Source organism: Acomys minous, assembly GCF_964271855.1.
Source record: "Acomys minous genome assembly, chromosome: 7".
Taxonomy (NCBI): Eukaryota; Metazoa; Chordata; class Mammalia; order Rodentia; family Muridae; genus Acomys; species Acomys minous.
In genome coordinates this window covers 96,942,131-96,957,336 of record NC_140488.1, presented here as the reverse complement: position 1 = coordinate 96,957,336, position 15,206 = coordinate 96,942,131, and the positions used below count along the sequence as shown (strand labels likewise).

General features: G+C 37.0%; 1 protein-coding gene across 3 annotated transcripts in view; it reads left to right on the top strand.

Annotated features, from left to right (window-relative positions):
* The window catches only part of GLRA2 (glycine receptor alpha 2), a 202,759-nt gene extending 188,467 nt beyond the window's left edge, over positions 1-14,292 (top strand). For all 3 annotated transcript variants that reach the window (XM_084788990.1, XM_084788991.1, XM_084788989.1), the window contains one exon: positions 12,787-14,292. In XM_084788990.1, coding sequence (XP_084645116.1) covers positions 12,787-13,065 — 279 coding nt within the window. In that variant the 3' untranslated portion in view covers positions 13,066-14,292. The remainder of the gene's footprint in view (positions 1-12,786) is intronic.
* Positions 14,293-15,206: the final 914 nt, after the last annotated feature.

The following is a 15,206-nucleotide window of genomic DNA, read 5'->3' as shown; positions in this document are numbered from 1 at the left end:
ATACTTGTTCTTGATTTTATAACAGCGATTGACTGATAAGTAAATGTGATTCTTGGACATTGTTACTTTGAGAATGTCATCAGGTTATGACATTAGTGTTCTTCTGTGGCATTGCTATTGAGGTGAAGCAAGAAGTTTATTTTTTGAGCAGTGAATAACATCTCCTATCAACAAAGCAGTTCTTCAGTAATACAATCTCTGTAACAGGGTGAATATTGGCGTCCTAGACAACGATGCTGCAGCTCTGATAGCTAAAAAAGATACAGTCAGCTATTTTGAGAGAGGCCAGATTACCTGGCCTGGCTTACAGAACAGTATTCACCAATGCTACGTTTAGACTGATATTTCAAAACAGATTTGTTTATGGTTTTTATGAGAGGGATGGAGGGGGAAAGAGAGAGGGAGAGAGAGAGAGAGAGAGAGAGAGAGAGAGAGAGAGAGAGAGAGAGAGAGAGAGAGAGAGAGAGAGAAGGAGAGAGTTTATAGGCACCACATGCATGCAAGTGACCAAAGAGGCTATGGGACATTAAGTTCCCTGGAGCTGGAGTTACAGGCAGTTGTGAGGCACCTGATATGGATGCTACCGGGAACTGATACTAGAGCATCTACAAGATCAGCAAGCACTCCTAACTGCTTCTCTGTCTATACAGGCCCCAAGTCTGCCATTTTTATGTCTGTTTTAGATGTTTTTAAATTTTTAATTTAAAATTTGAGATTATAATTACATTTCTCACTTCTTTTTCCTCCTTCCTAACCTCCCATATACTACTGCTTACTCTCCTTTAAATTCATGCCCTCTTTTCCCACTAATTATTAGTGTATACATATATATATGCATATACAAATATATTCTTAAATATAACTTTCTCAATCTGTATAATATTACTTGTATGTTTTTAGGGCTGAACATTTGGCACTGGAAAACTTAATTTTTAAAGATTAAGAAAACATCATTTATTCAGGAACATACTCAAGCCTATGCTTTCATAAAATTTCTCTTTTTAAAAAAGATTTATTTATTATGTATACAGTGCTTTGCCTACATGTACACTTGCATACCAGAAGAGGGCATGATATCACATTGTAGATGGTTGTGAGCCACCATACCAGTGCTGGGAATTGAACTCAGGGCCTCTGGAAGAGTAAACAGTGCTCTTAACTGCAATTTATCTTATGCCAAGACTTCCAGTTTTAAGCACTAGCTATTAAAACTAAAAAACTTGCCACACCAATGACTCAAACAGCCTGTTACAGTAACTTGGTGTTATCACTTCGAACTCAAAGGCACAAAAACTAACATAGTGCTGTACTTGGGAATTTGGAAATAGCAGGCTAAGGATAACTTTTCATGGTTGCATGACTTCTGAAAACTCGGCAGGAAGACTCAAAGGTTGTCTCTTACTTGACAGCTGGGAGTTAGGCGTCTGTAAACTTATTCACTCACATGTTGGGTGCCTAGATTGAGAGCTCTCAAGACTAGCTAGTTAATTAGAGCACCCATATATGACCTTTCCATATGGCTTAGCTTCCTTTGTACATGGCAGCTGCAGGGTAGCAGGGATTTTTATATGGTAGCACCTGAGTCCAAGCACAAATAAGCCATGGAACAGGGCAGAAACTCTGTATCCTTTTGCACATTATCTTAGGAATTTATAAACTGTCATTCTACTGCATTCTGTCAGTTACAAGCAAGTCATGGGTTTTCCCAATTCAGTATGTGGGAATGTAGATCCTGAACTCTCCGTAGGAAGAGTTGCAGTCTCATCAAAGAAAACATGTGGATGGAAGCTATGATAGAAGTTATCTTTGATAAATAAATTCTGCCCCCGTACCCTTCCCTTGGTAAAATCTACTTCTATCATGCACACAGATCATACCTGTATTTACTCTCAATGACCAACAAGATACACATCTACATGAATGATAAACTAGAAAGCAGTTTTTCTTTCTTTTTTTCCTAGTGTCGTTATTTTCTACATAAAGAAAACTAGTTGGTGATGTATAAAAGCCTCCATAAATGACAGTGAGTACAGTTATTGATTTTTAAACACATTTCAAAACTCAGGATTGCATCATTTACCTCAGAGAAGACACCTCATAGTAAGCCCTGGGCTCAGAGCTTACGATAACGCTTTGTTTTTTTTGTTGTTGTTGTTGTTGTTTTTTTAGATTTTTTTCTCCTTTATTAATTTATTCTTGTTACATCTCAATGGTTATCCCATCCCTTGTATCCTCCCATTCTTCCCTCGCTCCCAATTTCCCCTTATTCCCCTCCCCTATGACTGTTCCTGAGGGGGATTACCTCCCCCTCTATATGATCATAGGGTATCAAGTCTCTTCTTGGTAACTTGCTGTCCTTCCTCTGATTGCCACACTATGGAATACTATTCAGCTATTAAAAACAAGGAATTCCCAAAATTTGTGGATAAATGGATTGAGCTAGAAATGATCATAATGAGTGAGTTAACCCAGAAGCAGAAAGACTCAAATGGTATATACTCACTTATATCGGCATATTAGCCCAAGGGGCATGTCCCACGAAAGCCTTCACTTACCAGGAAACTGAGACAGAGGAGAGGACATTCTAGTGGGACTCTAGATGAGAGAATCATGGGAGAAAGGCAAAGTAGAAGGACCCAGAGGGTCCTAGAAGCCTACAAGTAGAACATTATGATAGGCAGATTTGGGCCCAGGGGTCCCGCTCAAACTAAGGCACCAGCCAAGGACAATACAGGCGGTAAACCTTAAGCCCCTACCCAGATCTAGACAATGGACAGAACACTCTCCACAGTAGAGTGGAGAGTGGGATATGACTTTCTCACATACTCTGGTGCCTCACCTTTGACGATAATGCTTTGTTGAGCTTGGAAATAATGCCCAGAATATCCAACAGACAATATGGAGGTCCATGTGCTGCTACAGACATTTCTCTCCCAAACCAGGGGAAATAAGTGATGTATAGCTATCATTGCTTAGTGAGATGTCTAGAAGGTGGGTACGCTGGGGTTACCAGGTCCCTGACTAGGGATACACCCTTGAGAGTTGTTTTCTCTCTGTTCTGTAGTGCTTATTCTATTATCTGAATAGTGCTTCCTCCTAAGCCATGGCATTTGTTTGTAACTAAGTAACTCTTTTTTAAACTATTTTCCCCACCAACAGAAGATTAAGGTCTCTAAAAACCTCTTTTCATTCTGTACTGTTTTTGTTGCTTTCAAGCCAAAAAGATACAATTCCCTTACCTGTTGGAGCTTTGAGGATATAAATTTATAATTCATGTCATTACACAGAAGTCATACCCACAAATCTCTTCAGGATAAGCTCAGTATCCGTTTGACAAGTGCAGATTTTAGAGATCTACTGCACAGCATACTTAAATTAAAAATTATCTGTTATATATTTCAAAATTGCTAACAGAACCATGTAGATGCTGCTGGCCAAAAGTGACAAATATGTTACTTGATGGAAACCTTACAAGTGATACATTTATCAAAACCTTACCTTATTCTCCATAAATGTTTACGGTTCTTATTCATCAATTAAAGATCGGCCTTTCTTGAGCCAGGCATAGTGGTGCCCTCTGTATTCCCTGTATAAAGGGGACTCCGGGAAGAGGAATGGGAAGTTGTGGAGAGTCTGGATTACTCAGTGAGACTCTCAAACTCAAAAACAGAAAGAAAGCTACCTTGCATTACCCAAGGCTCCTTCTTTATAAGGCTTCTGGGGCAACACAGAGTCTCAGTGCTCTTAGGAGTTTGCTGTTCAGAGATATCTGCCAGGCATGCTCTTAGAATTCTAGCAAGACTTGCTCTCAGCAGAAATCATGAGCTCACAAGGCACTTGTTTAGATATTTCTTGAGTTGTAACAAAGAAAGTTTACAGACCCTCTCTGGATCTGATCTTTCTCTTAAGGCTTGTTCTTATCTAAGGACTCTTTGAAAGCTGGAAGAAATTGACTCTGGATCCTTTATATTTCTTCTAACTTCTAGTTGTACATTTGATACCCACAGTATTCTGTCTGGAAATCTCTTTAGCTGGATCAACAGATGTATAATATGTATTTTCTATTTTCACAGTACCACAGAAATTTCCACCTTCTCCTAGACTTCAGCAAGTGCTTTGTTCTCCTTCCAGTTTTGCAAACATTTCCTTGTGACCTTTCCAGCTTCTGTCTGGTGCCTGGCCCCAGAGGAGCTGCTACAATATTTAGGTGTTGGAGATACTATTGATTATGAATATAGTTATGTATTGCTGTATGATAAATCACCCCAAATCTCAATGACTTAAAATAACAGTACTAAGTTCTTTGTTTCTCCTAGTTGCCATGTGTCAAGAATCGGGGAAGGTCTCAGCTGAGTCATTTCAGCTTAGGATGTGACCTTGGATGCAGGAAGACAGTAGAAGGAGCGGCCAGATAGCTTTCTCTTCTCACCTACTTTCAGAGCTTATTTGTTTGCTCTCTCCACGTGGGCCCAGTATTTTTCTTTTACACTTTAGTTGTCTCAAAGCAGCCAGACAACTGAAAGAGAGACTCGGAGGTCTAAGTATATGGTCTAGCAAGCCAGAATGAAACGCCAACGCCTACGCTGACCAAGCTTTTAAAGTTACTTAGCATCCATTCTCTTGATTAGAAACAAGTCAAAGGCCCATTCAAGGAGAACAGATACGTACTTCCATGACCAGTTTGAGAGATACTTCCAGGATAAGCTTATAGGGCTCCACTCAAAGAGCCAAATGACAGCAACTCTATAAAGCTTTGGAATGTTCATCTGAACATCCGTTGATCTTCAGCAGCATAAGGAATTTAATCTGAATCCATGATCACTTGGCAAAACTTATCTGTCCAAACAAACACTAAAAAACAAAAACTGAGGTACTATTTAAAAATTGAACTTTAAGTGTTTTGATTAAAAGTTGACTTTTACTGTAAGTTGTCTTTTAGATTTCTATCTTGAAGATATTTTTAGGTAGAAAGACAGCCACTCATGAGTTAACATGTAACCAAGTATATGTTTCTGAGTGAGTTGGCCCTAAGCATTTCCATCTCAGTCATATTTTTCCAAAGCCAAAAATGATCTTCCTTAGCCAGACACAGTGGCACATGCCTGTAATCCCAGCACTTGAGAGGCAGAGGCAGGCAGATTACTATGAGTTCGAAGTCAGCCTGGTCTACAAAGTGAGTCTAGGACAGTAAAAGCTACATAGAGAAACTCTGTCTCAAAAAACAAAATTCTCCTTTACTGTCTTCTTCTCATTTACTAGCACAATCATTCATCTAGTGGTTTACACTGGAAGTTGATCTTGATAATTTAAAATCCATTTTTAGAAATATGCAGCATGCATGTGTGTGTGTGTGTGTGTGTGTGTGTGTGTGTGTGTGTGTGTGTGTATAGGTATGTGTTATATGCATCTGTGTATATAGTTTTAGTTAACTACAGTTTTCCCAACAGAATGCATAGAATGCAAACATTAAAAAATCAGATTTTTTGTCTTTTTACTTACTGTCATCTTCCTACCATTTGCCTTGAACATAGTAAAAATTCAATAACTACTGATTAAATGATAAATAAATGGCAGGTAGTTAATAAATTAAACTCAGAAATCCCTTCTTCAAAAACCAATAATAGGTGGACATGTTGGAGAACATATATAATCTTAATATTTGGTAGACTGAGTCAGGAAATTCTGAAGACAAGACCAGATGGATTACAAAGGAAGACTGTTTTTAAAAAAACAAAAAGAATTGTATTAATATTCTCTCTTGAAAAAAAAATGACTCATGAGTATGAATTTCCTATAGAGAAATTATCTTTTGTAATCTGCTCAAAAGGCTGGAAATATTGATTTATTTTACCATCTGTCATTAAGTAACAATGAATTATGGTTACTTTTGCTAATTTCTACTTTATTCTGAAAATCTTAGTCAGACTTATAATCCATAATTGTTAAAGGAAACCATTTGGGCCTTGATATAGACAAAAGTTCACAAAATCAAAGACTTTTAGTATCTTCCAAATCATATAGTTTGTGTTCAGATCAACTTGGTCTTGAACCTCAGCTTTACCATTTATTAATAATATATTATTATAAAACCATCTAGCCTCAGTTTGTCTTGTGATTTACAAGGTTGTTCTCTCAATAAGACTGACTAATATATAAGTACATAACATGTATTCATAATCAAGAAATTATATATATCCATATATATCTATTTATGTTTATTTATATATGTCAATCCATAGAAATTTGCATTATGGAGGAAGGAACTGAGGTCCCCCAAAATTGAGGAAAATCTCTTAAGCCAATAAATGTATCCAGGCTCATATTAAGCACCACCTAGCCATCATTTTTTGCTTGATTTTTCACTGAAAATTCATTGTATTTGGACTCACACTGTTTTCTAAGGAGGGCTAGAGACTTCACTGCATCCTTGTGTTGATTGAAGCACACTAGCCTTGAGTTCCAACTGAACAATTTCCAGTTACAGTAGAAAGGACACTAGAGCCAATCAAATAATCTGGGTATATTTCCCATTCCCCAGCATTTAGAAATCCTCTATTTCTTACTTCCTAGGGCATAAAAGTCTGAGACATGGAGTTCACTAAAATATTTTATTTTTTAAGTGCCATGTTTTTAAGTTATATTGAAATCATTTTCTTATAACATGTTCACTGTGTTGCAATTCTGGACAGCTTTTGATTCATTTTATTGCAAATAAAAAATGGGCACATTTAATGGCAGGTAAAATAGATGCACAAAATGAATAAAAATCAAAATAAATCTCTAATGATTTTCAATGCCAAAGCTGTACTTTGTACAGCAGAAAAGATTGAGATACTGTCAATGGAGGATATAAAAAATGAATGCATTGAACCTTCAACCACATGAGTCATTTTCTATAGAAATTTTACTAATCGGCACATGACAAAACAGGTAGCTAGAGGTGTTTGCTGTTTGAAGCTCAGCAATTGAAGATGTTGTATTGGCAGCAATAGTTAACAGTTCCCAGCTAATTAGAAAAAAAATGGAGCTAAGCTGAAAACTCCTTCCTAACTAGGATGATCAGACTTATATTAGTTGGCATATTTATGAGCCATGCATACAAATTGTTCTTTATTTTAACTTCAGTATAACCTTGACTCGGTTTCATTTCCATTTTGCCCCTCATAGCAATCTTGCCATAATGCTGTAACATTTTATTTTGAACCTACTAGAAACTAAATTAGCCATTCAGTGTAACAACAACAACAACAAATCCAAATTGGTTGCAGTTGTGTTTTTCAAAATCAAAACCATATCTCTTGATGCGGATAATTTAGGCTTCTATATTTAATTTAGAAAGCACTGAACCAATCATAAAAGTAAATAAGAAGACCCTTAACCTAATATTCAACTCACCTGTATATCAGGAATTAAGTAAATAACACTCACTACTACAGCAAATTTTAAAGGACTGATTTAATTAACCATTGCAATGCTCAACAGAATATCTGAAATACTGTTGAATGAATGAGGAAATAGTTTTCAAGCACAGTGGAAGCCTCTTAAAATGCCACCTCGCTCATTTTTCACCAAGCTTCTGTTAAACACCCACAGTTTGCATGACAATGTATAAAATAATGATATTCAAACCTGGCATCCTTCTATTCTACCTCTGGTACTTAATTGAATGAGTTAATCACTTTAACTGTCCATTCACAGGGTTTGCAGAATGGCTATAGAAATGGTATGAATGAGGCAGTCTGAAAAGAAACATGGATGTGCATATTTAAAGCGCTTTTGTTTTATATGCTAAAAACAGGTTACTAGCTAACTATTTTTTTCAGAATTTGCAAATGTAAGTGACTATTATCTCACTCAAGCAGTGATATATGCTTAATCATGAATTTCTAAATGGTTCTTCAAAGGAAGAATAGGAATTTGTGAGATTCTAAAGTCAAGGAAAGAAGAAAAGCACAATAAGCTTGGGTAGATAAAGAGAAACATATGGTGAAGGATTGCTTCCACCTGAGAATTAATTTTAGACTTAATAATATAGAATTCATTCTACATTTCAGAGACAGACATTAGAACTCAAGGAAACCAGTTGTTTCAAACCTTTTACATTAGAATCACTGGGTGTTAAAACCTGCAAATTCTAAATTCTCACTCACAGAGTGTCCCATCTAAGTGGTCTTGAAAGGAAAGTGATGACACAAGCATATCTGCAAATTTCTCCAGAAGCCACAGCAGGGATCCACAGCTCTAGTTGGATCTTCACTTTTTTTTTTTTGGCATGAGGCATCTGTGATCTGAGAAGACAGATGTGCATGCCTGAGATCAACACAGTTTATAAACCTCAGAGCTAAATCTAAGACCTAAGCATCCACATTCTCAGTCTGGATCTCTATAGCACTTTACATCACTTCCATGATTGTAATTGGTAGTTAGACACATTTGAGTGGATACCTTTTCCATGTTGACTAGCCCACTCTTATCCTAGGGAGTGCTTTCCCTGCCTTATCAAACTGTCACTATTTTTCCCCTACCTTAAAAAATAGTTGCCAAAATACCTGAGGTTGCCTATAACCAATATGAGGAGTAAGTCTGTCCTCCTAATTACCTATATGGTCCCTTTCTTGCATGAAATAAGTCTTCAGACAGTTATGAAGGCATTGTTATGGTTAAGAATCCATTTACTCCATATTTTGGAATACTTATTTGAACCTTTGAACCAATTAAATTATTCATATGTTTTTCAATTTAACATTTTCTTTGAATGAGCTATCCATTTTATGCACCTTATTTTAAACATCTGAGAATCTTTCGTCTATGTCCTATAATCTGTTTGGTGAGGCTTACCTCTGAAGTTTTTATTTGGTATCCTAAATTTTTCATGTTCAGCTGTATTTTACTCTGGGTTTTCTTTAGTGATTCTATTTCTTTGTTAATTTTGATTTCATATCAAATTGTTTTCATGATTTCATTAAACTGTGTTTTTATAGACTCATATCCTCTAACATTTTATAGACTCATATCCTTGAACATTTTCATGGTTGTTATTTTGAAACCTTTTTTTTTATGTACTTCAGCTATTTTGCATGTTTCAGGACTTACTGCAATAGAGATACAGATTTTTGGTGGAGTATTTGCAGCTCACGTTCATGTTTTTGGCCTGGGGTCGATGCATTTGTAGTTATGATGTTTGAGGTGTTTCTTGGTGTTGATATTTAGTCATGTCTTTTGAAGATGGATGTTCCATTCTATGGTTGCTGTTGCTTACTCTGGGTCTCAGCCAAATGTGAAGGCTATGGAGTCCCTGGTAGGGAGTGCTTCTTTAGGTCAGAGAGTGACAGAAAGGAAAGGAGATGAGCGAGGATGAAAGTCTGAGAGGGGCCTCTGGAAAGAACTAAGGGAACCTTGGGTTGACATTCATCAAGAGGTGTAGTTCTCCGGGAATGAAGGTGGAGTGGAAGAAAGCCCTCCTGCAGGCTGGCTGCGATGGGACTAAATCTGGAGAGATCATAGTTGAGGACACGAAGTTGTTTTGAAAATCTCCTACCTGAGTCCCTTGTGTGGCTATTTGGAGGAGGGGTTCCTGGTAAAAGGTGTTTCTGAGGATCTGTGACCAAAGAAGGAATGGAGATGGACTAGCAGAGAAGGCTGAGTGGTAGAGCGGAAGTGGGTCGTCACCAAGAGGCAGAGTCTCCAGGGAATGGAGATAGGATAGGAATGGCTCCTGCCAGTAGGCTGCTAAATCATCCATTTATTCTGAGTTCATGCAATTGTGCACAAGGGTCTACTCAGATATCAGGCTAAATATTCTTTGCCAGATTCTTTATATGATAATACTTTTAGGTTATCTTTCCCACTGCACTCTGAAAAGCTATACAAGTAGAGCTCCTCCTGCCAACAAATACATTCACTTCCTCATGAAATTTAAACCAATGCTTGACACAAAATCAACACCCAATAGTTTTTGAATGAAATCTTCCCCATTAGCTTTTAGTAAGCAATGGGACATTGATTATTAAAACAACTTTTAAAGGGTAATCTAACACAAATCACAGCTTGGATGGATTGCTGTATAAAGTAGCAGTTTCACAACTACTTTGTACAAGAACTTAGGTCTGGTTCACAGTGATTATAAATCAGATGACTGAAGGTTATAATTAATGTTCTTATTGATTGCACTAGAGTCATGTGTTAATGAGAACAATGAGGAACTCACGTCTGGTACTGTTAACACAGGCAACTGTGCATGGCCAGTAAGGTCATGGACTCTAGAAGAGAACCTATTACTCTCACTTCCATAAGCCAGTATAATTTCCAGCAACATTCTAAATATGTATTCTTATATATACGGATAAATGTAACTTTCATCCCTCATCAAAGAAGCTTCATTTGGTAGCAAATGGAGACCATTTGACACAACTGGCCAAAATGCAGAGAACAAATGACTGGGGGCGGGGAGAGCCCTATCCCAAGCTGATACATCTGCAATACAACCCTCACACCTAAGGCTCAGAGAACATCATGTGAGAGGTGGTAGAAAGATTCAATGAGCCAGAGGACCAGGACATCTACTGTGAGGTACTATCCTCTATACATGCCAAGGAGCTGCAGCCATGACAATCTTAAAACTATGGTCACCTAAACAAAACTACACAATGAAAATGCTAGCTGATATCCCAAAATGAATAGGGAGAATCTCCCAAGGCCCCACCCCCAGATGAAGAACTACAGGCAGTTAGTGCTGCCAAGAAAGGGAGAAACAATCTTCTCCATGATTGACAGCCTGATAAGTTATCCAATCCCAAATGGTCAGCTCAAAATGTATGTACATATGAGCAACACTAGACGAAATCATACACACACACACACACACACACACACACACACACACACACACACACACCAATAGTAATTGAAAAAAAGGTCATGAATTTGACAGAGGCATATGAGAGAAATTGGAGTTGGGAATTGTGGGGTGAAAATGCAGCACTCATGTATGAAATTCTAAAATAATAATAAAATAAACATAAATATCCATCAAACAATGAATAATTAATGTTTGAAATGAAATGGGCCTTCTGTTTCCTGGTCTGATTTTCCAAGAGATCATATATGGCAAATGGCAGCAGCATGAAGTGACTAACAATTATTCACACCTACTATCTCTCCAGCTCAAATTCCAAGTCATTACCAGGTTGTAATGCAATATTCAGCCATCTTTAGGGCTGTCCTCACCAAAGGCACTTTATCACAATAGGTGATATTGATAAACAAAGGCTGTAAAGACTTTATTAAACTCTGTTATTCATTTTCAAGCAGCATGTATTACTCACAGAGGGAAGTAGCATATGGGTATTGATCTGGCTAAGTAAGCCACATGGAAGTCAATCTGTTCTTCTTGATTTCTGCAATGGCTCATCTGAGCACATGAACTATAATCTACCCTAGCCATTCTGGAGTGCTTGTATGTCTCTGTAATCTGCACTGTTGTCTCTCTCCTCATTTGCTCTCAATGAAGTAGACTAAAATACCTGCTTGCACCTTTACCTATCCAGGTCCTCTTGTGAATTTAAAACCTCATTTGAGTACACTAGGTACCGTCTGTCCTCCTCCTCACTCTATTTTGAATGCAGTTGAGCTCATATTCATATTATGTTCAAATTTATCTATTTGACATACTTTTTATATGTTACTGAAGGTATTACAGACATGTAGTTAACAACGACGAATTAATACTAATACCAAGGGTTTTTGTTGTTGTTGTTTTCTTTTTTTTTTCCTTCTTTATTTTTTTTTTATTTTGGGAAATATGCCATGAGCATTATCAGGCAAGCTAAAAAAGGGCAGTAGAGGATTACAAAGCATCATAAGAAGCAGTAAAGCTAGCTAAAAGAGAAGATAATTTAATCTGTGGCTATTTGAAGATAGTTGGTATCAAATAAGTCATTAAATCCCACCAGCTGATTCCCTATTTTGACTCTGATTCCATTTGTCTCTAAGATGATTTTCCTTTCAGACCAAGTGATAAAAAATATTTTCTGCCTGGCATCTAACTTTTGTAGAAATAATCAGCTTAAAACATCACTGGCATTGACTAATATGCTATGTTTAAATATGGTAAAGAGTCTTACTAGCCAAAGAATCAATATTAAAAAATCAATATTGGAAATACTGTCTTTGACACAGATATACATGCCAAATGATAAATACTTAATCTCCATTATATAGCTGAAACAAACTAGAGAGCCAGAGTGGAAAACAATATATAATTAAGGGGTTCATCTTAAATGAAGTATTAATGAAATAAGTAAAACGTAAATGACTCATGATACTAAAATTTCTTAATTCTGGCACAAGTATGTAACAGAAATTAAGTTAAAGTGTGTCACGAGAAAGAATAAATGAATGAAGAAATTAACGAACGATACTCTTGATATATTTATAGTATAATATGAGAATTTTGGAAACTGGTTTTAAAACAGTCTAACCAGATCTATTGATTGGCAAACAGGATTTGGAAAAGTCAAGACTGAAGATAGCATACATGTTTCTGTTTGTTGATTAATTAAGATGCTCACAAGGTCATTGTTTTTATATTAAAATTTTCTAACTGAAAAGTTAACGAATAATATCTGTGCTATAAATAATTGAATTGAACTCAAAAGGGCACTCCCTATTCCAAGAACCTCCTACACTAACAGTTAACTATAATTCATCCTTATAATTCTAAAGAAATTTAAGAACCTTCCATCAAATTTGACTGACAGTGTGTGCTTCCTGTCTCCATTCTGCCAGGAAGAAGATGTTACTCGTGAAAGTCGTTTTAACTTCAGTGGTTATGGGATGGGTCACTGCCTCCAAGTGAAAGATGGCACAGCTGTCAAGGCTGCACCTGCCAACCCACTCCCACAACCCCCAAAAGATGCAGATGCTATCAAAAAGAAGTTTGTGGATCGGGCAAAAAGGATTGACACCATATCTCGAGCTGCCTTCCCACTGGCCTTCCTAATTTTCAACATCTTTTACTGGATCACATACAAGATCATTCGGCATGAAGATGTCCACAAGAAATAGATGTACCCTATTGACCTGGGACCTTCTTGCCTATGTGTTGTGCTTGTAAATACACAGTAATATTGTCTTTATATCACTTTGTCAGAGAAGAACATTGAGGGAGGGGGGAGGGAGATCATGAGGGTGGGGTTTCTGGCACCTACATGAAAAAAGACAAGTTCTATGGGCAATGAAGAAAACTGCACAAAATTAAGGTGTTGCAGAATCACACGAGTATAACTATCATCCATAGTCTTTAGCATTGTTCTTTAAGATGACACATCACTCAGACATGATGTGCAAGGTCAAGTTCTCGAGGGCTGATTATCTTATGGTTTGATTTGATGAATTCTGGTTCTAAAATGTTAGTTTAATGCACGCACACATACACACCCTAAAAATGCTTACAATCTGACAACAGTAACTAGTCAATAGTAAATCGAGGACCAAACTTTTTCAGGAAAATGCTGCCTCGTTTTTAAAACAAGCCTCCTGAGCTATGATCTTTACAATATCTGTAATTAGTGTTTCACCCAAGAAATCCTTTCACGGGTTGTAAATTCTTTCTACGTATCCAGAAAACAACAACAAAATAAACACAAATGACAAAAGAACAGATGTCTACTCACTGTCTGTGTAGGTGTGTACTTTGATATTATTTTTTTCCTGGATGTAAATTGGGGGTTTCATTGTGTATTGTCTAATTATTGAGTTACTAGTATACCCTCTTAAAACAAATATTCATTTTTTAGATCAAGTTAGCATACTATGTATATTTTTTCACTTTGGCTATATTTATGTGCTACTTTAAGTGCCCAAGTGTGACTTAGCTATTGCAGCCACTCAGCCACAGTGTTAATGGAAATGGTGTGTTCTGAATGGTCTAACTCACATTAGCTTGACCTTCCCATTTCTGCCCTTATTGTAGCTGTAACAACTAGTCCTAATGTTGATTGACCTGTAATTTCTACTTTCAATCCAAGTGCATATCGTTTTAAATATCCTTGATTAACTTAACAAATTTAAAACTGTACTGTGATTTTCATAACCCGTTGCCTTTTTGGTACTAGAGCTACGTGGTTTGAATCCTGGCTACATGTTTTAAGTAAGAAAAAAAAAGATGTATTTTTGCTTACTCAAAAGACAACCTGTAAAATTATATGGAAATAATTACATTTTACATGTGCTGTAAAAGGGATTATTTTAAAAAAAGCATTTGTTCAATTTCAATAAAGATTAAGTGTGCCACTAAGGTGACCAGAGTCTTTCAATTTTTGTAAAATGTGGTAATAATAACTAGTATGCTCATATGTGATCTTCCTCATAAACTTGAATCATTTATATAGCTATTAAATTATTTTTTCTTTTTATTACAACACCCATTTCCTTCCTCACTCTTTTTAACACTCTATCACCAAGGCTCAAAGAATATTATGGAAGAAGAATCAGAAAGGGCATAAGAATTGGAGGATGACAGCCCAGGGGTCCCGCTCAAACTAAGGCACCAGCCAAGGACAATACAGGAGGTAAACTTTAAACCCCTACCCAGATCTAGCCAATGGTCAGAACATTCTCCACAGTTGAGTGGAGAGTGGGATATGACTTTCTCACGTACTCTGGTGCCTCACCTTTGACCATGTCCCCTGGTGGCACTCAGAGGAAAGACAGCAGGTTACCAAGAAGAGACTTGATACCCTATGAGCATATACAGGGGGAGGAAGTCCCCCTCAGGAACAGTCATAGGGGAGGGGAATAAGGGGGAAATGAGAGGGAGGGAAGAATGGGAGGATAAAAGGGAGGGGATAACCATTGAGATGTAACAAGAATAAATTAATAAAAAATAAATTAAAAAAAAAGAAGAATTGGAGGATGAAAGGGATGCTGTGTACTGCTGTCCACTGAGCACGATAGAGTGATGGCTTTTATTTTATTGATTATAGTATTTGAGATAGTTTTCTCATTGTAGGAATAGAGAAATGGGTCAGGTGAGGTGACATGCACCTGTAATCTTAGCACTCAGGAGAAAAAGTCAGAGAAATAATTATCATGTGTCCAACACCAGCATGTGCTACATGGCAAATTCCAGGAAAGCTATGTGGTAAAGCTCTACCACAAAATAAAAAGGAGAGAGAGAGAGAGAAAGAGAGAGAGAGAGAGAGAGA